General features: G+C 45.8%; 1 protein-coding gene across 2 annotated transcripts in view; it reads left to right on the top strand.

The window, feature by feature from the left end:
* The window catches only part of NRG2 (neuregulin 2), a 328,293-nt gene that overhangs the window by 183,733 nt on the left and 119,917 nt on the right, over positions 1–24,643 (top strand). For both annotated transcript variants that reach the window (XM_090065050.1, XM_090065052.1), the window contains exon 2: positions 18,984–19,155. In XM_090065050.1, the coding sequence (XP_089921176.1) occupies positions 18,984–19,155 (172 nt within the window). The remainder of the gene's footprint in view (positions 1–18,983; positions 19,156–24,643) is intronic.

Below are 24,643 nucleotides of genomic sequence, written 5' to 3'. Positions count from 1 at the left end.
ATAAAAGCAGCAAACTAAAACTCCTTGAAGGAGTTAGTTTGCTATGCCCCAAGTTATTTAAGGCGCATTACATAGAGAGCTCAAAATGGTTTTTAAGCTAGCTTCTCCTGCTGTCATTTTCTGAGCAGGGGCTAGTGGCCCTAGCTCCTTTTTTCCTCCACTTGGGCCAATCCTTTCTTCATATCAGCTAGCCCTGTGGGTACTAGGTACAAATGTGATGGGGATTGTGCAGCCATACTGTATAGCACATAGTATAAGATTTATAAGCAAACTATTTTTACTCACTTAAAAAACCCCATAGAATTGTACTTGACTTTTTTAAATTAATTATTATATTCTATAAGATGTGTGGGTACAGTTGACCTAAACTGGACCCCAGACTTTTGGGCTATAATTGCTGTAAGACCTAAAATTTTTGTTGACTCTCACAGGAACATCAAACATATCGGTGTGGAATATTGCTTTATTCTGAAAGAAAAAACTGTTTTGCTAAAACGGAACCTGAAAGTGTGGGGTTGATTTATATGTAAGGCAACTGACTAATGAAACAAGATGAGTGGACCAAATTCTTTCCCCTTGCTCACACAAATAGGCCATTGACTCGATTGGGAGACTAATGTAAGGAAAACAAATAGGGTTTGGCCTGATGTTTTTTGTCAGTCTGTGTTTGTTAAAGAGGCCAAAGGGAGCTAGGCAACTTGTCATACACGCTATTTTAATAACAAAATATCATAATTCCATTTAAATTTGAAGGGGTTTGGAAACCTATTTTTTTAGACTCCTTTGAAACTCCGAGGTTTGGAGGCTATTTTGTCTTCTTTCCCTTTTTTGAGTTTTGAAAGTTTCCCTAAAGGATGGCAAGTAGTCCTGTAGGTGGTATGTGAGGACTAGCCAAGTGCCTGTCAAGAATGACGGGAGGGCGGTGGGGATGGAGAGCTGCTACCCATCACCCTGCGCTGGTGCTGCTCTGCGTCAGGCTGCATGCAACTCCCCCCCCAGCTCTGCATCCGGCCCCTTGTACCCTCGCCCCAGACACACACAGCCACATCCCACACCCACACCCCCAGCCACAGCCACACACAGGCCACATGCACACAGCCACACCCCCTCTCCCCCCAGCCACACAGCCACATGTGCACACACATAGCCACACACACACTGCCACACTTTGCCCTCAGAGGGCCCTCCCTCCCTCACTCTGGACCACACGGAGGCACCCCTCCCTGCCCCGGCTGCGAGCTGCCCGTGGCTCAGTCTCTCCCCGCCTGGCCCCTGTCGTACTCCTGTGCAGGGAGCTGCTGCCTGGCTGCCCCGTGCAGCCCTGCAGATACAAAGGGCTGGGCCAGGCTGGCAGCGCCGTGTTGTGCCTCCATGGGCAGGCAGCGGCACTAGGAGTGGTAGCTCAGCTGTGGGGGGTTTTAACATGAATTATGGGGGGCTCTATTAATCTGCCTATGGCAGCGGGGCGCACTGCCACAGTGACTATCCCCCACTTCCTGCCGGCTGTTGTGTGGGAGGGCAGTGGCTCCCTCGCCTCTGCCTCCACCTCCTCCCCTAAGCAACGACACAAAGTTGTGCCTGTGCCTGTGCCTGCCCAGGCCAGCCAGTCGGCACTCACCCTCTTGGCAGCACATGCACAGTTGGCCTGGAGCATTACGGACGGACGGACGGGCTACGGTTTTTATTATATTAGAATGCTCTCCTACAATTGCTTAAAGCATTTTTAAAACTAATAGAGGAACTTTCATCTTTCTAATATAAAATTACAGAGAACAAACAAGTCTTTAATTCCGGTCCTCAGGGCCCTCATGAGATTGCGATAAAAGTATAACAGCTGTTTCTGAAATACCCCGTGGTGAATTTGTCAGTAATTCCACAAAAGACAATGGTAAAATTTTAAAATAAAGAGATGTTTCTCAGAAAAAAAGTCTTTGTAATTAAGACTGAAAGCAGTAAGTACTTACTTGTCATGGAAATCCAGTGGCTCTAGTTTTTATAGACTCTTCTTTTCTCTGATAAAGCTTAGAAAAAGCTAGCTTTATTTAATCTAATCAGATTTTAAAACACACTTAATTTCAGTGGGCACAGACAGCAATGCCTGCCGAATGTATTTCCATATATGAGATGTTTTGTACAAGCCTAACAGACTATTAAATGTTTCCTGGCTGAAAACTCCTGAAGAGAAGTTTACATATTGTAAACTTGTAAACTGTGCTACCTGTTTCTCTTGTCTTGCTCCATATAAAGAAAAAAAAATCTCTTATTCTGGCAATTCCACTAGAACATTGCAATTTTTTTTTTTAATTTACTCAATAGTTTTGCATGCTTTCTAGAGTAGATACAAAAGGTGTTTCAGGTTGTATTATATGCTTTGAAGTCTCAGCATAGGACTGATACCACTACTTCACAATAATATGGACCTTGATAAGGCAGTTGTTTTCTGGATAGAGTCCTAATTCTGTTTTAACATAAATATATTTGCAGTTTGAAAAACTACCCAAATTCTTCTCACAAAAACAAAATATGGTTCCTGCTCCTAAATTTGGTAGACACAAGGGAATGTCAGACACAGAAGGAGGAAGGATGGTTCAGTTACATGTATTTATTTACTTGATGCTTCTTGGAGGGGAAATAGTAGCAGTGAGTTTATGGGAGATGTTTTAAATATTATTGAGGAACTTTGTGGGTAGGTTTGGAGTAGACATTCTATGGATATGGTACAATTTGTTCCTTAGTCGGAAGTTATACCACTTATACCTCCTCTTTCATCCCAGCAAAAGAGTATAATTTCTGCAATCCCTTTTAATTACTACATTAATTAAAAGAGTCTGCTTATTGGTGAAGGCATCTTCCCCATAGAGTGTTACTTTTCCATATTTACTATAATTTTTCCTATAGCTAATAATGCTGTGAAGGGCTAAGCAATTGGATACTAAGGGCCTTGTTCTTCTTTCACCTCTTTTGATGTAACACCAGTGACTTCAGTAGTCACTCCAGATTTAAACTGGCATAAGGAAGGGAAGAATCAATCCCTAAAACCTGGAATGTAACACTCTGTATGGCATCCTTTCATCTACAAGAGACAGTGGATATTGCAGCCTATGACATAGATGGACTATTCAGTCACGTGAGACGCTGCAAACCAATCCAAGATCTGTATGATCCGTGGCAGTGGTTGCAAGTGTAGGTGTCATTGTTTGGTGGTTCAGGTGCTGCTGGCTTCCTACTGACCTTTCTCTTCAAGCTGTTGGAGCCAGTTCCTGTCGTGGAGTTTAATGTCATGGTGGAGATGATGATCACTTGTTCTGATTGCTTGTCAAGGTTTCCCATTGGTCAGGATGTCTTCATATCTCGCTTACATGTGCCTTTGTAGCAAAACATGGGTCATCCTATTGTTCTCGTTCCTCCGATAGTTCCCTGTATAGCAAGTCCTTGGGTATATGGCCATCTTCCAGTCTACCCAGATGGCCTAGCCAGGTCATTAGTCTCTGTCTGAGTAGGGCTGTCACACTTGGTAAATTTGCCTTTTGAAGAATTTCTGCATTGGTAACTTTATCTTGCCATTTGATGTTGAGTATGCAGTGTAAACAGCACAGATGGAAGCTGTTTAACTTTCTCTTGATGTGCATAAGTTGTCCATGTTTCCCCACCATTCATGAGAGTGCTGAGTATGCAAGCTTTGTAAACTGGCATTTTGGACTTGATGGCAAGCTTTGAGTTGTTCCACGTTCTTTTAGTTAGTCTGCTGAAGGTGGTGGCAGTCTTTTCCATGCAAACATTAAGTTCTCCATCCACTGAGAGGTTGGTGGTCACTATAGAACCTAGGCAGATGGACTTTTGGACAACTTCTAGCGGGTTCTCATTAAGAGTGATTGATGGATCTTGTGGAACTCCCTGTCCTAGTACAACTGTGTTCTTTATGCTGATAGTGAGATAAAGAGGCAGGAGGCTGCCCATTTACTTGCCCTGATACCAAGGGCCTATATACACGGCTCCGACCTCTTCTATACCGCATCCCATGTCTCACAGATGGCATCCATGGCCTAATACCTGGCCTTAGCTTCTTTGGCTTAAAACTCAGCCTATAAGCCTGAGCCCTCACGTTGGGACCCATATCCAGAGTCTCATGTGGGACTCTCGTTACCCACTGGAGCTCGCAATCTCTTTGCCCTCACACTGGGCTTTCGTTCAATCACTCGGGGCTCCCAGCCCCTACGTACTCAGGGCTCCAACCCCTACAACCTTGGGCACCATACCTGGCTTGGTCCCCTCACGAACTCATCCCCTGCCCTGCACTGGGCCTCACAAATCCCCTTACCCCTTGCCTAAGGAGCCTCTCATCTAGCTCCCTTAGCTTAGGGCCCCACCCCCCTGGAGCCTCACACCGGGCTCCTTAATACAACCTCAGAGCTTGCAGTGAGCCTGGGCACTGCCTCAGGTCCCTTTCTGACCTGGGCCCTGCCTCAGGACTCATTGTGAGCCTGTGCTGCTGCTTTGTTCTTCAGAGTGTGCTCCTCCACCTTTCTCCTCCACAGGGTCACCTGCAAGGCAGCAGGGGCTGAGGCTTTCTGGTGCCCCATATTCACCTTTCACAGGGGAAGCCCCAAGTGGGGCATTTCTTGGAGACTGCCCCACCACCAGCAGTCCCACCACACCATCCAGCCCCAGCAGGGTGTAGTTTTAGGTCATGTCCCAGGACCAGGAGCCTCCAGCCATTCCCATAGCTCCTACCCTGTACCTCCAAGATGGTATGAGCAGCAGCTCCAGCTAGGTGGTGTTCTTCTCTTGGCTGCTTGCAGCAAACTGCTGGCTACACTGCTCAAGGCCCTGCTGTTATAGGAAACAGCTGGACCCTGTTCCGAACCAGGTGATTGTGCCAGATTGGGAGTGCAACCAGCTGCAGACTGCTTTGCTGCTGCTAACACCCCATGAGTAACAGAGCGCACCCGGTGTTCTGTTACAGAGAGCCAATGCCTGACAAGCTCTTGAAAAGCGATGCATGAGTTCCTGTAGTAGATTTTAGTCATGGGCTGTAAGAGCAGCATCATCAGCAACTAACTAACTTTAGTCTTTGCCTTGAGTTGTGACAGGTTGAAGAGTTTCCCATCTGATCTTATGTGAAGGTATATTCCACCTGCCATACTTTTAAACACGCAGTTCAGGAGTACCAAGAAGATTCCAAAGAGTGTGGGGGCAAGAACACATCTTTGCTTCGCTCCACTTTTCATCTCAAAGTTGTCTGAAGTGGACCCATCAAACTGAATAGTTGCTTTCATGTTGTCATGGAAGAAATGTATAAGACTTAATAGGATCGGTGGCATCCTATTTTTTCTAGGGCTGAAAATAAGCCTGCTCTGCTGATGGTGTCAGATGCTTTGGTTAGATCCGTGATGGCAGTGTACAATGGTCAGTTTTGCCCTCTGTACTTTTCTTGAAGTTGATGCAGGGAAAGTATCATGTTTATGGTTGATCTCCCAGCCCTGAATCTGCACTGAGATTCAGAGTAGACACGGCTTGCCAGATTTTGTAGGCACACTAAGATAGGCCTTGCAAAAGCTTTTCCTGATATACTTGATAGCGAGATACATCTGTAGTTGTTGCAGTCACCCTTACCTCCTGTATTTTTATACAAAGTCACAATGTTTGCGACATGCATATCTTGTGGTACCTCACCCTCTTTCCAGCATTTGAGTAGCAGCTGATGAAGATATGGTAGTAGACTACTACCATAACACTCTACTGTAACAGATATCACAACAGAACTGTTGCAAATAATTGAGCTTTTACCATTCAATGCATAGGCCTCGCAATAACAATAATATTAAATTACTTTACTTCAGACACGTTAGTTGTTTCGTGTGCATACATTGTAAGCTTCTTGGGGCAGGGATTGTAGCTGTCTGCAAATGTATGGAACTGGAGCACAATTTTAAGTAAAAAAAATAGGAAAAGTAAGAACTTTAGAAAAAGTGAATAGATGTAGACTGTTTTGCCAGGTGACCAATCCTGATTCACTGGTCTTGTGCTACTAGACTGGTGCATCTCATCATTCTCCTGTCTTCATTGTTAATGGGTGTCCTAGATCCGTGATGCAATTCATTTCTTCCACAATCGCGATCTGTGGTCATCATGGTGTTTGTTTGAAAGGATGCAGAGTTAGCACTGTGTTAGCAAAGCTGTGCTACTTTGTTCATTGTGTCTTCTTGTCTCATCACAATATAGGGGCTTTTGTGCTGGATCTGCTTGATCTGATCTCATTTAGGCTGCTATGTTTTTTCTGGCAGTGGATGAGTTTGCGTCTGTTGTCCTTTATTATCTGGATAGGTTTTGCTTTTGAGATTGGAAGATAACCACTGATGGATGTCATTCCATTAAGGGCATTAGGAAAAGGAATCTGTACTGAATATTCAAAAGCTGAAATGAAGCAGGAACATATTTCAATTTTTTCTTTTTTTTTGAAACTAGGAGTAATTCAAAGGCTGGACTGGATCTAGCAGTATCTGATACCATTGGCAGGGCTGTTTCCCCCACTATTTAAAAAGCTGTTGACAAAATACTTTTTATGAACTGCTTGGTTTCCAGATGACCTTTTAGGAACAAGTGTATCTTTGTTCATAAAATATATTACAGAGTCAGTTGTATACAGGCCAAATATCACCTTTAGAACTGGATACACACAGCTCCCTGTGTTGAAAAGAGAAATTGCTGCTGCCTTTTTGCCAGATGCTGTGTTTTTATTTTAATGTCAACAGAAAGAATGACATTTTTCCATTAGACTTCTTGCACTAGGGCAATGTCCTGGCAAAAATTATTCAAAACAAAACACATACAGTCTCAAATTTCCTCCAGTTATAGTTTGTGTAAACAAGGAAGCACATGTGGCCCAGAGTTTCTCATGCACAGTCATACGTGTGAAAATGCTTGTATGTGAAAATATGCCCATGCATTTTATTACATTCATAATCTCTGCATGCACAGATGGTCAAGTGAATGCCCAACTGATTGTTTGCCTGCACAGTTGCTGCAGTCTTGAACACTTTTGGGATAAAAGCTTGTACTAGTTATACATAAATATTTTATGTGAAATTCAAGAGATGTTATGCCTTTTTCAGATGGGCACCTGTACTCTTCGGGAAGTATCCTGTGTTTTATTGTTCCTGTTATCTCCAGCCCTCTTCAGCAGGACCCAAAGAATACATCTACACAGCAAAATGAAGTTGTGATTGTAGCACCATGGCCTTTAGCATGTGTTTGCAACTAGAGTAGATACCAAGGGTTCCTGGAGAATCTATACTTCAGCTGCTACCTGTGCTAGTTAGGTTAAACTAACCCAGGTATAGTAACACAGGCTACAAGTACACCTTCATTTTACTGTGTATACATACCCAAAGGGTAGGTTGGTATAAGGAAGCAATGATATCCACTGACTGCAGAAAGAAACTGGAAACTGGAACTCCAGTAGTGTCAGATCACACATTGGGTATGTCCACAAAGCACTATATAGAGCTAGTTAATCCGGGGCACAGTGCTACCTCAGCTACATTGCTTCCCACAACCGAGCAAGTGCAGGTGTCTCTTCACGGTGTTTTGTACTTCACTTCAGTTAGAGTGCCGTAAGCACAAAGTTTAGCACCCAGCCCCTCCCACAAGCTTAGAAAAGGCGCGAAAACAGCTTACCCTTCTGACGTCTGGGGGAGCGGGGGGAGAAGGGGGAAGTCTTTAAAAGCCTCGCTGAGTCCATGCCACGGCAGAAGCCATTTTGGGACCAGCAGATCAGTCCCTTCTGCTGCGGTCTGGCCAACCGCGTCAGCGCTTCTCCGCCACCGATTCTCCCGGCGTACCCCTTCCCTGTACATCGACCCGATTTGCAAACCGAACCGCAATCCAAGAGTAAAGAGAGAGAGTCGTTAATTTGTTTTGTAAATAAAACGTGTTTAATCAAGCTGCTGTACCTACGCACCTTGTTCACCGGCGTGTAAGTAAACAAATAAAAGTTTCTTGTTACAGTTTACAACTCGTGCCCTGTTCTGTGATCAGGAGGCTCCATGATCCGAAACAGAGGAAAAACCCCTCCCTCCCTTAAAGGCAAAACGAACCTTCTCCTCAGTGTGTCTCAGGTCCTGACCCTGCAAGGCACAACACACAGTACCATGTTGTATCACACAGACTTATCTACTAAGGGTGTGCGAAATGGGCCTTATTCAATTTGGATTTGGATTTGGCCCGAATTCAGGACAGTGATTCAATTTATTGATTTGGATCATTGTCCCTGATTCGATTTGGCTGAATCTGAAGATTCAGTGCTGATTCGGAGAATTAGCGATTCAGCCATAGACACAGCTTTAAATGCTTTTTCTACATACCTTGAGGTACCAGGCATGGCTTGTGATTGCTGCAATGCTCAGTGGTGAACCTGGAAGTGAACCGGAAGGACTTCTGGTCCACTTCCAGGTCCCCTGGGGAGCATGCTGGGGCCGGGGGGGGGGCCTCTGCATACTCCCAGCTTGGCAATGGGCTGTGGGGGGGCCCTGGCTGCCCCCTCAGACCCAGGAGGCACCAGCTGCCGAGCTGGGGCGTTAATCAAAAGGTATAGTTAGAGAGAGACTTGACTGCATGTTAATTAAAAGACCTAATGATTAGCCCACCAGTGTCTGTTGGTCATCAAGTGCTGCCCCATGGAAAGTGTGTTCTAGGGGATTTAGAAGTGGATAGCAAGCTGGGCAGCAGTGACCACGAGATGATCGAGTTCAGGATTCTGACAAAAGGAAGAAAAAAGAGCAGCAGAGTACAGACCCTGGACTTCAGAAAAACACATTTTGACTCGCTCAGGGAATTGATGGGCAGGATCCCTTGGGAGGCCAGTCTGAGGGGAAAAGGAGTGCAGGAATGCTGGCTGTATTTCTAAGAAACCATACTGAGGGCTTAGGAACAAACCATCCCAGTGCACAGAAAGACTAGCAAATGTAGAAAGTGACCAGCTTGGCTTAGGAGAGAACTCCCTGGTGAACTTAGACACAAAAAGGAAGCTTACAAGTAGGGGCGCACCAACAGAGATTTCGGGGGCAGATACCGATAGCCGATTTTTAAGGAGGCAAATCGGCTGATACTGATCCAATTTCTGATACCACTGCATGCAGTTGGTAAGTCTGTTGTTGTAAAAGGGGAGCGAGGAGGGAAGGGGCGTGAGGGGCAGATCAAATAATTTAACTTTTATCATTCAATACATTCAGTTTATCATTCCTGCAGGTCCGGGAGTGGCTCGTCTGCTCATCTGCTCATCTGGAGGTTCCTGCCACTGCTTCCGTCTCTCATCTGGGCGGGGGGGTGCCCCCAGATGTGCACGGGGTGGGGCTAGCTAGGTGGGCTGCAGACTGGGGCTGGGGCCATGCTGTGCTGTACCCCTGCCCTTCCCCACCCTGTGCAGATTCAGAGGCATGTGATTCCTCGCCCCCCATACCCTCCTGGATGAGTGGCAGGAGCCACCGGATAAGCAGACAAGCTGCTCCCAGACCAGCAGCGTGCAGCAGTGGGAGCCACACGCCCTGGACAAGCCGTGGCTCTGTCCCATGCCCACCCCACTCCAGCTGCAGAGTACCTACCCCAGCCCCACACTTCCCTCACCATGGGAGGCATTGATCTGCCTCCCCACATGCCCCTTCTCTCCCCGCTCCACTTTCAGCACAATGGACTTATCAGCTGGAGGCAGCTCTCCAAGCTTCTGGGCTCTGTTCCTCACTGCCTGTGTGCTGTGCTGTGGCTGCGTGCATGCATGGACATTTATCAGCCAAATTATCAGCTACATCACGCCGATTTCTGATATAGTTAATTTTCTAGAAATCAGTGCTGATCCAGTATCGACTGAAGTATTGGTGCACCTCTGCTTACAAGTGGAAGCTGGAACAAACAACTTGGGAGGAGAATAAGAATATTGCTTAGGCTTGTAGGAATGAAGTCAGGAAGGCCAAAATGCAACTGGGATTGCAGCTAGCAAGGGACATGAAGGGGAACAAGAAGGGTTTCTATAAGTAAGTTACAACAAGAGGAAGGTCAGGGAATGTGTGGGTCCCTTACTGAATGGGTGAGGCAACCTAGTGACAGATGATGAGGAAAACGATGAAGTACTCAATATCATTTTACCTCGGTCTTCACAGGCAAGGTCAGCTCCAAGACTACTGCACCAGGCAGCACAGGTTGGGGAGAAGGTGAGCAGCCCTCAGTGGTGAAAGAGCAGGTTAGGGACTATTTAGAAAAGCTGGATATGTACAAGTCCGTGGTGCTGGATGCAGTGCATCCAAGGGTGCTGAGGGAGTTGGCTGATGTGATTACCGAGCTGCTGGAAAACTTTGAAGACTTGTGGAGATTGGAGGAGTTCCCTGATGACTGGAAAAGGGCAAATATAGTGCTCATCTTTAAAAAAGAGAAAAAGGAGGATCCAGAGTAGTACAGACCAGTCAGCCTCAGCTCAGCCCCCAGAAAAATCATGGAGCAGCTTCTCATGGAATCCATTTTTAAGAACTTGGAGGAGAAAAAGATGATTAGGAGCAGTCAGCATGGATTCACCAAGGGCAAGTCATGCCTGACCACCCTGATTGCCTTCTATGATGAGATAACTGGTTCTGTGAATGTAGGGAAAGCAGTGGACATAATATACCTTGACTTTAGCGAGGCTTTTGATGCCTTCTCCTACAGCATTCGTGCAGGCAACCCAAGGAAGTCTGGGTTGAATGAATGGACTATAAGGTAGATAGAAAACTGGCTGGATTGTCAGGCTCAATAGGTAGTAATCAATGGTTCAGTGTCTAGCTGGCAGCCGGTATCAAGTGGAGTGCCCTAGGGGTTTGCCCTGGGGTTGCTTTTGTTCAATATCTTAATTAATGATGTGGAAGATGGGATAGATTGCACCCTCAGAAAATTTGTGGATGATACTGTAGTAGAGTCTGGCTGGAGGGTAGGGCTAGGATTCAGAGTTACATAAACATATTAGAGAATTGAACCAAAAGACGTCTCATGAAATTCAATAAGGACAAGTGCAAAGTTCTGAACTTAGGACAGAAGAATCCCATGCCCTGGTACAGGGTAGGAACTGACTGGCTAAGCAGCAGCTCTGCAGAAAAAAACCTGGAGGTTACAGGGAACAATAAGCCGAATATAAGCCAACATTATGCCCTTGTTGTCAAGGGTTGTGTGTAGACGAAATGAGAGGCATGTGTGCCTGACACTTTAAATTGGACTAAATGCTTTTGCACAGCTTTAATGGTGTTGGTGTTTGCATGCATTGGCAGAATATTGCATATTAATTCCAGCCGCTGTAGGAAATTCAGTGGCATAATATGCCTTAAATGACTTGTGGCACAGCAAACTAAAATTCTTCGAAGGAGTTTTAGTTTGCTGCCACTAGAGCCATGGAGTGAAGCACTGGGCTCTGTGCAGCTCCATGGCTCCGTAGGAAGCCCTGCAGGCAGCCTGGCAGCAGCGCGGAAAACCAGGCTCCACCCAAGAAAAGCAGCAAGCCTGATCTTTTTTTTTTCCTCTCCCCCCTGGAGCCTGCCTTCCTGCCTGAGCTGTGCGGGGGCCCCGTGTTTCCCACTGTAGCTGCAGTGCCTCCCAGGATCGCCCAAGCCAGGTGCCTATGGGTGGGTGCTGCCGGGGGAGGGGCTGCAGCTGCCATGGAGGGAAGCACCAGCGCCCCCCACCGCAGTCCAGGGACAGCTCCACCCACTGGCAGCGTGCCCTCCTCTCCCCACCGGAGAGGCAGGTAAGTCAGCAACTAGATCATCCCAGCCAACCCTAATTTTCTGTGATTCTATGATTCTGTGTTGTGGTCCACTTGGCAAATGTCCTGCCCACAGCAGCACAGGTCGGAGTGAACCACTGCTGTTTATACATAGTTCAGTTAATAGCTGTGAGAAAGTCTGGCCCTCCTTTGCACATAAACTGGAAATATAAGTTGCCTCAAGCATGAAGCAACATTACTTACATTTTATGTTCTCTGTTTAAACTTAGAGTCTGTAATTACCTACTGATGGGTTGCAGGGTTTTTATGATAAGACTGTGTGTAGATTTAATATTAGGCTTCTCTTCCACACAAACCATGCAGATTGTGTAGATGTGTGTGTGAAGATGTATGTGTTTTTGTGAAGCTGTGCACATGTATTGAAAAAAGGGTTGGGGGAGAGGTTGTCTTCTTATTTCTCACCATTTTAAAGGTTTTAGTGATACTATTATGATAATTTGAGTGGCATAATTGGGCCCTAAGAATCAAAGGTATTAACAATTCTTCCACTGCCCTACTGGAAACAGTTAATAAATTAATAGCTTAGTATTTTGAATAGTTACATTTCAGCCTATTTAGTCTGATAGTAACAATCATCATTACAAATATATTTCATATTTTATTAAAGACAAAGCAAAAGGAGGACAAATGGTTATATCATATGAAAGTATTAAGGGACATATTCATGTAAATAACATCCCAATTCTTTCCCTTGAGCTGTAGGGAGCTTATAGGGAAATCCCCTGTTTGACAGGTTTTTTTGAAGATGTTAATTATAAATGCTTTTGTGGGAAAAGAGAAAAAAGTGGTTGTCAAAGGTTGTAGTAGTTGGTGTTCGAAAGCTTTAGAACAACAAACAGCACACAAAAGGCAGGAGAAATGAACAGCAACTCTAGAAAAGGTAGCTTCTGTCTTTGGTGCTGACTCTTACAGATAACTGAAGCTGGTAGACACTTTTAATTGCCATTCCACGGGAAATTCCAGCACTTTTAAAACATTCGTCATGCTGATTTGGACCAAATGTCAAAAATTTTGAAATTTTCAGTGAAAGGACTGTTCTGAAATGTGTCAGTTTGGAAATACTGAGGCATTTCTTGAGATTTCTGTAAATGAAATGGACAAAAGTAACTTTCCCCAGCTGCCTCCAGCTCTGATGAACTAGGAACTGCTTCCTGCAAAATAGGGAAGCATTAAAACTTCTGAGATGGAAATTTCAGAGTTAGGGCTTCCACAACTCCTAGGCTTGCAACTCCGTGGTGGAGAGAATGGGAACTCTGAGAGCCACAGCGCAAGCTGGCCGCTAGGCCATCTGCATCCCAGCTGTAAGCCTAGGCCCTGGGAATCTCTGCGAGAGATGGCGTTCCCAGGTCTTTCATGTGCGCAGTGGGGAACGTGGAAGCACTGGGGCTCTCTGGGTGGGGCAGTCCATATAATGGTTCTGTCACAGACTCCAGAAACCTGACTTCCCTGATAGCCCCAGACCAGCTGGCAGCAGGTTGAGCAGATTTCCAAGGGACACTTACCAGTTTTTGGTGATAGTTTAATGAAACTGAAATATTTTGGTGAAACATTTTGGTTTTGAGGCACTGATATTTTCAGATTAAATACTGCTCAATTAGAAACCCCCCAAACAAATCCATCAATCTCACTGCTGGAGGAACTCAGGCACAACACATCTTGCAAACTATCCTGACATCTGGGGAAGCTGCAATACTATTGGGCTGTTTGCTTTAGCCGACCCTCTGTTCCTTGGGTCACAAAGTGTTGCAAGAGATGCAGCTTTGGCTGGCTATGCCAAAATTTTCTTAAACAAATGGCAAAAAGAAAGAACAGAGAAAAGAGAAATAGAAGTAGGAAGGGGGAGGAAGAAAGGAACAAAAGCGTCACTTTCCAGTTTGTCTGTGGTTTCGCAGAGCTGGTGGATGTGTTGTAGTTATCCTTTCTAGCACAGTCTAGTCAGGACTGGGGTGAGTAAGGCCCAGCTGGGCCTTGTTGAATCAGACCCTAGAAAATGACATGGTGGTGGTAGGGGGACTATGGTGATGGTACAGCCTTACTCCTTCCAATCCATCTCTACCATTTTGCTTCTCCCCCTGTCTTTCTCTAAGGACCCCCAAAGTGAATGATGAGCAGTATAATTTATCCACTTACCTTGCCCACCAGTTCAGTCCAATTTCCACCTAGTTTTCTTTGATTACTCTTTGATGCTATTCTTTTTTGTGTGCGCTAATAACATGTGTTTCAATTAGTCGCTGGGTAGTATGTCTAGGCTTTGTTTGGACCATTCCAGTCTTTTTGTATTTAACTTTCCTTGACTTTTATAAATTCAGTGTGGCATGTAATGTGACAGGCTTTATAATTTTTGATACTTGGAGCTATATCCGCTGTTGCATGCAGTATTCCATTATTTCATTTCACTGGAAATCTACATATGTGATTAATGTGCACAAATAAACTCTGGAACTTTTTGCTCCACAGTTTTTTTGCTCTTGGGTGCACCATTTGAACATAGTATACCTGGGAGCAAAGGGCTGCTCTGACTGGACTGGGTTCCCTGTGCTGCAGAAGGGCTGGCGGAGGCACAAGGGTGCTTCAGGGCAGGGCTAGCTGGCAGGCAGTTCCTGTGCTGAAGCACCCTGTGCCCCAGCTACCTGCTCCGCAGCATGTGGAGCCCAGACAGAGCAGCCAACCCAGGGCTGCTCTGACCAGGCTCCATGTGCTGCAGTGCAGCTGGCTAGGGCACAAGGTTGCTTCAGCATGGGGGCAGCCTGCTGGCTAGCCCCAACACTGAGGCACCCTGTGCCCCAGCCAGCAGGGGCAGTGTCTAAATGTGCGCTGTTATGCATGAAAAACCTCTGCAGCAGGGTAGTACTTGTATTTACAAGTACTACCCTGCTGTGGTGCTTATTAGTTTCATGCACCCTAATCAGGGCATGCATGTAGATGCAGAGATGTTTACCGTGTAGTTAATTAGTCAACTCCATAGTAAACATCTTATGTAGACACACCTACTGAGAACAAAATGAGCACTCATTTGCTTTGTCACACTTCCATTCTTCTCTGCTGTATCAAGGTTGAGAAAATGATTTTAGAGAATGATAGGGCTTTGTTTACCCTACTTGGAAGTGGACTAGGTTTTGTTGCATTTATATGCAACAAATGCACGAGTAGCTACTCATTCAGTTCCAAGTTCTGTCCTTTTGGAAATTACTGGCCATTCTTTTCCTGCTGGTCCTAGATATCTTCCTTTCTTGGCTATCTACTGAGCCAGCTTAAAGAAGAGGGCTGGAGAAGGGCTTGGCGATGCCTACTCTGTGGATCTGCTAGGAAGCAGGAGGTTCCTTCAACTCCCATCTGCCTGAGAGGTGCCTGGAATCTTGATAACCTTCTACTGTCTGGGCAAGTGCCCTAACCACAGGGCTCTTTCTGCTCCTTTGCCATTAAACATCTGCTAATTGTGTTTTTTCTGACTAATATTTTTGGACTTACCCAGCATTATGTACATACCTCAGTGATTTTACTCTGTTCAGCAAGACAGCAGCCTACTGAGTATGCTCGGTGGAGGAGCATAGGATGTCACTGTCTACACGTGCATTTAAACACACTAATTTACTGCACTGTTGGATAGTACTTGTGTCTGACAGGACTGTCTGACAGCACAGTAAATTAGTGTACACCGGCCCAATTGCCATGCATGTGTAGAGAGTGATGCTTTACTGTGGAGCAAATAAGTCTACTGTTCAGTAGAGCAGTTGTGTAGACACACCCAATATAAGCAGACATAGAAGGAAATGCTCAGAGACAGTGAGTTCAGTTGTATGTTTGTATCTGTATAGCATATCCAGATAAAATTCTTAAGTATTTCTGGATGAGATAACTAGCTTGTCTGGTTGAATGAGGAAGTTGCAATCCATTCATTCTACCTTCCAGGAAAAGATGTGCTGTGTAACTTTCTGTAAATACTGCAGTGGGAAAGCTATCTGCAGACTGTAAGAAATGCACCTGTTATAAAAATATATAAACTCTTTGTGTGTGTTTGTTTTGGATCCTGTGGGCTTGTGCAGATAATAGTGGCCTAGAGACAGGATATATACCTCTGTGAGTCTCAAGCTGATTTGTCCTCATTTTATGCTGATGCTGGTGTAAGTCATTCTCAGGGTCTTGTTACATAGTAATTTTGGGCAGCTCCTGGAGCTCTTAATACCTGGACTGTCCACACAGTAGCACCTGGAATTAGTTTTAAGCACTTGTTACGCAGTTCAAAGTTATGTCACTCCAGGGCAAGCCTCTCTCTGACCTGTGTAACCCAGCTCATGTTACACTATGGTGCATATACTCTAGCTACACCCCAGCTGTCCCTCACTTCACCACTGGCCCAGATTGAACTCATCCCACCCCCCAGATCCCACCCCCCCAACACCCCAGATCCCTACTCACTGTCTGTGCCCACCCCCCTACTTTTGGCTGCCCATGCTGTCTGTTCTCTAGTGGGCAGGGAAGAGTTAACCTGCTTGCCTGGCCACTGGCATCTCCGTTATTGTTTTCCGGGTGGGCTCAGCCCAGAGAAGAGCAGCAGCCCAGGAGAGGTGGCTGGCCAGGCAGGTTGAGCCTACCTTGCCTGCTCCACTGGGATAGATACCATGGGCAGCCACAAGTAAGCGGGAGGGAGGGGCAGAGGGAACCCCAAGTGCGGGGGTGGGGGGGGGGAGCCCTGGAAGTGCCCTAGGTGGCTGGGGGGAAACTGAAAATGGGAGGGAAGGATTCTTACTTTTCAGTCCTTCCAAGCCCCTGCTGGCCTGAAGTGCAACTGCTTCAAACTCGAGCTGGCACTAACATTGATCAACATTTGTGCAGCTCACAGTGTAGGTGTAACAAGGTTCTCAGGCTTCCTATTAATTCATGAAATGTAGAGAAAGGAAAAAGTGAAAAAGGGTTGGTATTAGAGGATCAGAGACAGTATTTGGTGAGTAGAGCCCTCGGGAAGACTCTTACTTATCTCTTTGGCCATTTTGTGCAATTATGTCTTTGGACCTACTCCCACTGACCTATTCTTAGTGGCACCAGTTTTTCATTTGAAGAGGAGAGATGTACCCATCCAGCCTTTCCCCTGTATTATACTGTTTGCTGCATTACTCAGGGTCACTGATTCTTAATGGTTGGATCATGAAGATGCTGAGCATGGGCTGCAAGCATGGATGCTGGGAGGGATCTGCTTACCATCGTTTTAACGTTCTTGACACTAGGCTTCACTGTGGGCACATCTACATGTGTATTAATGTGCTGTTATTACTGTGCATTGAGTTTAGTACCTGTAGGCTACTGCATGCCTTTTTAGTGACATTGATGAACAGTAGACTAATTCTACTGCACATTACTGCATTAGCACAGCTTTTGCCATGACACACTAATGCTGAATAGAATTAGTCTATTGTGCATTTAGTATCTTGTGTAGACATGACCTGCGTGTGTTATTTCAGCACAGGAAAAAGCAGAATCACCTCAATGTGGCACTGCAGGTAGGCTAATTAGAGTTAGACTGAGTGCTATGCAAATATAGCTGTATTTTTCCCTTTGTGGAAAGCTAGCTTGGAGGTTTCTGAGCTTGTGGAAAGTGGGCAGTGAGGGAGGTGGACTATGGGCTGTGCCTGTGGTTGGTGCAAACACGGTGGAGTGGTAAGTATATTGTAAGACATGTGGGCGGTGGGACTGTATAGGGGCTGGGACTGTATAGGGGCTGGAATTGGCTATGGGGGCAGCGAAGAGGTGGACCCAGGGGATCAAAAGGTTGAGAGCCACTGCTGTTGAATATATTGTGTTAGCAAGTACTAAATAAATGTACAGTAGCCAGAGTTACTGTGCAGCAGTGCTAAGTCTTTTAGATGATGCTGTGTGGTAGCCTAATAATACAACACAGTAGCATATTAGCATTTCCATGGTGTGACACACTACTGCGCAGTCTTTTTTGGCTACTGGGTAGTCATCATCTCGTGTAGACGTGTCCTATGAGAAGGGATCCTGTTTTATGTTCCTTTGCCCCTAAAGTGGATGGCTCAGGCACACACCCTGACACATTCCCTCTCTTCGGGGACTGGAGGAGCCTCTCATCTTGAAGAACTCTGAATAGTGAATTCCCAATCAAACTCCTACAACTTTTTCATAGCATGTGTATAGCAATATTATTTCTCTTCGCCTCTGAAGCACCAGAAAAGGTCACACTCAAAGAGAAGTCTCAGACTAGGGAGGCTGACCTGTCTGGTATTACAGTTCCTAAGGCCTTTTAAAGATTCCTCGCAATGGGCTTTTATGCTTTTATGTCTCTGGCAGTGCACCAGAGAATGGATGCCCCTCCCTCCTCATCCTTTTGCACATGCAGGCTTTCATTTTAGGATCCCTGTTGCTCCTGTTCTGTTGATGAGACTGAATGACCTTCTGTACCAGCAGTTGTTTCCACTGCTGGGATGTGTATCAGTTTTCCCTTTTTGGCAGTCAAGAAGGTAATGTACAGTACATCCTCAGATCATGTAGGCAGTTGTGGGGACCTCAGGAAATCTTCAGTGCATGTAACTGGAGGGAAAGAGAATGAAGCCCCCAAACTATTAACGTCCTTCTGTTGCCAAATGCTGTGGTTGAGATCTGTAGAGACTCTGGGATTAGCATCATGTCTGGTGGCAGCAGCAGCAGAGGTAAACAAAGATGCCTTACAAAAAAGGTTATCAGGAGTAGTATCAGGATAAGTAAAAAAATTTCTAGAGAGCTAATATCCTGAGCTCCTCCTGCCCTTCCCTCAGTCTGGTTTTCAGGCTTTCAAGTGCAGGGAGCAGAATAAAGTCTTCATTTATCTTGTACACATGATAAGCACAGAGCCTGCTTCATGCATAAAGAAAAAAAGGAGTGATTGGTCTGGAAATCTGCAGCAGATGGAAGAGGAAGATGGAAGCTAGTGAGCTCGGTCTCACCCTGAAGTCAGATGCTGAATACAACTGTGTGTGAAACCCACCTGTTTGCTTTTAAAAAAAATAATGAAGTTAACAGTGACAAAGTGTTTATGAAAAGTTCCAGCTTCTCAGGCAGTATATAGTAAATGCAGTTGTGAAAAGTGCAGATCAGATGCTTTTTTCAGAGTCATAGCAGAGAGAAACTCAACTACATAACTTGCACTACACCCCTTAAAGGGATAGGTTTCATCTTAGTTTGATTTTTCTTTTTGCAGCTGTTCCTCCAAAACTGAAGAAACTGAAGAGTCCAAATGTTCATGTGGGGGATAAGATTTCACTGAAATGTGAGGCTACTTCAGGGAATCCTCAGCCCTCCTACAAGTGGTTTAAAGATGGTAAAGAACTGAAGAAAAGCAAGGACATCAGAATAAAATATGGGAATGGAAAGTAAGTATGAAACACGACTACTTTGTGTCCTTATAATTAAGCAATACTCTTTGTAAGTTGTGTATATTTGGCCTGTTGCTAGCTATGGCAATTTTTTCAGCCTTCATATCATCTTGTGCAAGGGTCCTGTTGAAAGTCACAGGCTAAGCTGATTGGTCTGGGTTGGCATTTGATATATAGCTGAAAAATTCCTGCATTCATACCCTTTTGTCTAATTCTATCAACAACTTCCTAAATCTTATTTACAGCTTCACTTGGATATTCTGTTTTCATCTTCTTTTTTAAATTATTATACAATATTGTATAGTGTCTTCTTGAATAATGTCTTTTTGAATAGCTGCTATGTTTTACTCACTTACAGGTTATGTACTAATGGTGAGTGAAATGATGCCTGTATAAATGATCTGTGCTGGATTTAAATGTATATGATACTTTAGATCTTCCAGATCAAAAGGACATATGTCAATATGAGCTGCTTATGTTTGAGATTTTAGCAGATAGGCCCTTCAAATTTAGGTACTGACAAATGCTAGTGGTAACTAATGAACCTGAAGCACTACAGTGTAATGTTGGCATGTTTCCCACCATGGATCCAGATGTATTTGAAAATGTATGTCTTCATTTCAGGATTTTAAAATAGGTTAAATGTAACCTTCTTTACTATACCTGTTACAATATACATTACAGTAGGTTACTTTGGCATTGTTACATTCTGCATAGCACATTCCATTGAAAGATCTCAAATAGTAGAGGACGTTACCCAGTTAAGCCTATCCTTGTATTTGTTCAGAGTAGGTAAGTATTTTTACCATTTTTCACATGAGGAAGATATGTCTCACTCAGAAATAGAGGTGGGAAGGAGAGGTGAGAATACAGCCCAGATACCTGGAAGGGGAGAAAAACAAGTCTCAGTCAAATGGCCAATGGTGACTTTGAACAAATGTCAAAGTGGAGATATTAGTTGAACAACCACACCATCAGCTCCTTCTCAGTTAGTATCTAGTATTCTACCCCCCAATATGGGAAACTCTGTTTTTTACTCATCCCAGTAATATCAGAGTAGGGGAAGAGAGGACTCATAACACAACTAAGAAAATACAGGTCTGGTACAGTTTCAATACTGATGAACCCTAAAAGGTATTGGCTGGCTTCCTGGTTGAGGTAGAGGACACATTAATTTGTGGATATGGTTTTTCCAGTTCATCTAAGTGGAAAAAATAGAGGCATCTTTCTTTGATAATTGTATTCATGAGATGACTTTAGACAGGGCCAGTGCATAAGTCCATATAATTGTTAGAGCCCGGTTGTCTTCTCCTCCAGCTGGCAAAATAGCAACAAAACTCATTTTGGATTCTCCTTCCTGGTTTCTTTAGATCAGGACAAAGCTGTTTGCATGTGCTTCAACAAGCCTTTCCTATTTCTTTATTTAGAATCTGAGTGGACTCCTAGCCTGGCTGTTGGAATTAGTTAGGTGGGATTAAAGGGAAAAGGTAAAGTGGCACAATAATCTTTTATACTCCATGCCCCCTTCTCCCCTTGTAATGCCTGGATGCTGACTGTCAGATATTAGGCCTCAGGTATCAGCTGTCTTTCTCGCTCAGGACCTTGCATGTTCCTCCAAGATAATGGGAGCACATACATCACTTTGAAGGCATCTAAAAATCAATGCCCCAGAGTGTATTTTCCCCCCAAACAATCATTGGCTTGACAAAATACCCAACTGCATCGATTTATACAGCAATTTATTTCAGACTATAAACTAAATATCTCTTTTTTGCCTACTAGATATCCAGCCTCACTTTCACTTCAGTTAGTTCTACTGTGTGGTAAGGATAGGAGGTTTTGATCTCTCTTAGCATTCTGTTAATTATTTTGCATAGATCTGCCATGTGCCCTTCCATATGATACAACACTGAGGAATCCCACATTTTTATATGTCTGCATTGTCATGCAGCCCTTATTTGGTCTTCCAATTCATGATCCTACATTCTGTATTCATTTTCTGCATATGAGAAGATCAACAGAAACATTAAGAAACTGGGGGACTCTGGTGTCGATGCCCACACAGTCAATTGGGTCGCCAACTGGCTGGAGGGCCGCACCCAGAGGGTGGTAGTAGATGGGTCCTTCTCAACCTGGAGGGATGTGGGCAGAGGGGTTCTGCAGGGCTCGGTCCTTGGGCCCGCACTGTTCAACATCTTCATCAATGATTTGGATGAGGGGGTTAAAAGCACCCTGTTCAAATTTGCTAATGACACTAAGATGTGGGGGAATGCGGGCACACTAGAGGGAAGCATCAGGCTTCAATCAGACCTAGACAGGATACATGGGTGGGTGGATGCAAATAGGATGGGATTCAACACAGACAAGTGCAAGGTGATACACCTGGGGAGGAACAACCACCACCATACCTACAGGTTGGAGAACTCCCCTCTTATCAGCAGGGAGGCAGAAAAGGATCTTGGGAGTCATAATTGACTCCAAGATGAACATGGGCCGGCAGTGTGGGGAGGCAGTCAGGAAGGCCAACCGTACCTTGTCATGCATCCACAGATGCATCTCGAGCAGGTCCAAGGAGGTGATCCTCCCCCTTTATGCGGCACTGGTCAGGCCGCAACTGGAGTACTGCGTCCAGTTCTGGGCGCCACACTTCAAGAGGGATGTGGTCAGCATGGAGAGGGTCCAGAGGAGGGCCACTCGCATGATCAGGGGGCAGCAGGGCAGGCCCTATGAGGAGAGGCTATGGGACCTGAACCTGTTCAGCCTCCACAAGAGAAGGCTGAGGGGGGATCTAGTGGCCTGTTATAAATTAGTCAGAGGGGACCAGCGGGCACTGGGGGAGTCCCTGTTCCCCCGAGCACTGCCAGGAGTGACCAGGAATAACAGTCACAAGCTAGCAGAGGGCAGGTTTAGACTGTATATCAGGAAGCACTACTTCACGGTCAGGGCGGCTAGGATCTGGAACCAGCTTCCAAGAGAGGTGGTCCTGGCTCCTACCCTGGGGGTGTTTAAGAGGAGGTTGGATGAACATCTTGCTGGGGTCATTTGACCCCAGTATTATTTCCTGCCATGGCGGGGGGTCGGACTAGATGATCTACTCAGGTCCCTTCCGACCCTAGAAACTATGAAAGTATGAAACAGTTGTATGGCCCATTTAATGGTAAAGCTGCTGAAAATAAAACACATCTCTGTGATATGCTACAAGACTAGGCAAACTTACTGTAAGGTAACTGATCTGCATTTAGTGGGGACAATTATTAGTACATTTAACAAAATATGTCTGTTCTCTAGTATTATCAGCCACCCTGATAACTAGTACCATTTGACATAATACTTCCGGGGCAAGTCAATTGGCTTCTTCATGTCTCAGTTTCCTATCTGTTAAAAGGAAGTGATAATACTGACTTGCTTTGCAAAATGTTTTGACATCTATTAACACAAAATACTTTAGAATTTATTATACTATTATTATCTATGTTGGTTTTGTTAGCAAACAATTTCCATAAAAATGTTAATGGGAGCATGATGTCAGACAGTAAATCTACTATGTTACAGTCGCCCGAGGATGTAGGGGGGCAGTCAGGAGGGCCAAGGCAGAGATGGAGATAGGACTAGCTTCCCGGATTAAGGACAATAAGAAGTCCTTCTTCAAATACATAGGGGGTAAAAAGAGGGTTCCGGGTAATGTGGGGCCCCTGCAGGACACGATGGGCAACTTAGTCATCACGCCAGATGACAAAGCTAACATATTTAACGATTTCTTTGCCTCTGTCTTCCTAAGTAGGGACCAGTTCAGCCACCTCCCTGCTGGGCCCCCCTCGGGCCCCGGGAGAGACACGCCTGGGCCAGGGGTTAGCGAGAAGTTAGTTAGGGTACTTCTGGAGAGGCTGGACGTGTTCAAGTCCGCTGGTCCGGACGATCTTCACCCTAGGGTTCTACAAGAACTGGCCGAGGTCATTGCGGGACCCCTGGCGCGGCTCTATGAGCACTCGTGGTGCTCTGGTAAGGTGCCGGAGGACTGGAAGAGGGCCAATGTGGTCCCTATCTTCAAAAAGGGAAAAAAAGAGGACCCGGGAAATTACAGCCCAGTTAGTCTTACCTCAATCCCAGGTAAGCTCTTTGAAAAAATTATCCTGGCACACATCCAGGAGGGCCTTGTGGGGGAATGCATGCTCAGGGGCAACCAACATGGGTTCATCAGTGGCAGGTCTTGTCAGACCAACCTGGTGGCCTTTTACGATCAGGTCACCAAATCATTAGACGCAGGGGTTGCTGTGGATGTAGTCTTTCTGGACTTCCGGAAGGCTTTCGACACTGTCTCTCACCCTGTCCTCATCAAAAAGCTGGGAGACTGTGGTGTCGATGCCCACACGGTCAAATGGGTCGCCAACTGGTTGGAGGGCCGCACCCAGAGGGTGGTAGTGGATGGGTTCTTCTCGACCTGGAAGGACGTGGGCAGTGGGGTTCCGCAGGGCTCGGTCCTCGGGCCCGCACTGTTCAACATCTTCATCAGTGACTTGGATGAGGGGGTAGAAAGCACCCTGTTCAAGTTTGCTGATGACACTAAGATGTGGGGGGATGTGGGTGCACTAGAAGGGTGCAATAGGCTACAAGCTGACCTTGACAGGTTGCAACGGTGGGCGGATGAGAATAGGATGGGGTTTAACACTGAGAAGTGCAAGGTGTTGCACATGGGGAGGAAGAACCGGCACCACACTTACAGGTTGGGGAACTCCCCTCTTGCCAGCACGGAGACGGAAAAGGATCTTGGAGCCGTCATTGACTCCACGATGAACATGGGCCGGCAGTGTGGGGAGGCAGTCAAGAAGGCCAACCGTACCCTGTCATGCATCCACAGATGCATCTCGAGCAGGTCCAGGGAGGTGATCCTCCCCCTCTATGCGGCACTGGTCAGGCCGCAGCTGGAGTACTGCGTCCAGTTCTGGGCGCCACACTTCAAGAGGGACGTGGACGATATGGAAAGAGTCCAGAGGAGGGCCACTCGTATGATCAGGGGTCAGCAGGGCAGGCCTTATGAGGAGAGGCTACGGGACCTGAACCTGTTTAGCCTCCACAAGAGAAGGTTAAGGGGGGACCTTGTGGCCTGCTACAAACTGGTCAGGGGGGATCAGAAGGTATTGGGGGAGTCCCTGTTCCCCCGTGCGCTGCCAGGAGTGACCAGGAATAACGGTCACAAGCTGGCGGAGGGTAAGTTTAGATTAGATATTAGGAGGCGCTACTTCACAGTCAGGGCGGCTAGGGCCTGGAATCAGCTTCCAGGGGAAGTGGTGCAGGCTCCTAGCCTGGGGATTTTTAAAAGGAAGTTAGATGAGCACCTTGCCAGGGTCATCTGACCCCGGTGCTCTTTCCTGCCAAGGCAGGGGGTCGGACTAGATGATCTACCTAGGTCCCTTCCGACCCTAGCTACTATGAAACTATGAAACTACCTCCATCCGTTATTGAAACATGGATTTATTTATTTTATATT

The sequence above is a fragment of the Crocodylus siamensis genome, chromosome 10, assembly GCF_052110815.1.
Source record: "Crocodylus siamensis isolate JL-2025a chromosome 10, ASM5211081v1, whole genome shotgun sequence".
Classification (NCBI taxonomy): domain Eukaryota; kingdom Metazoa; phylum Chordata; order Crocodylia; family Crocodylidae; genus Crocodylus; species Crocodylus siamensis.
Note: the sequence above shows the minus strand (reverse complement) of the source record. Positions and strands in the feature narration are given on the sequence as shown.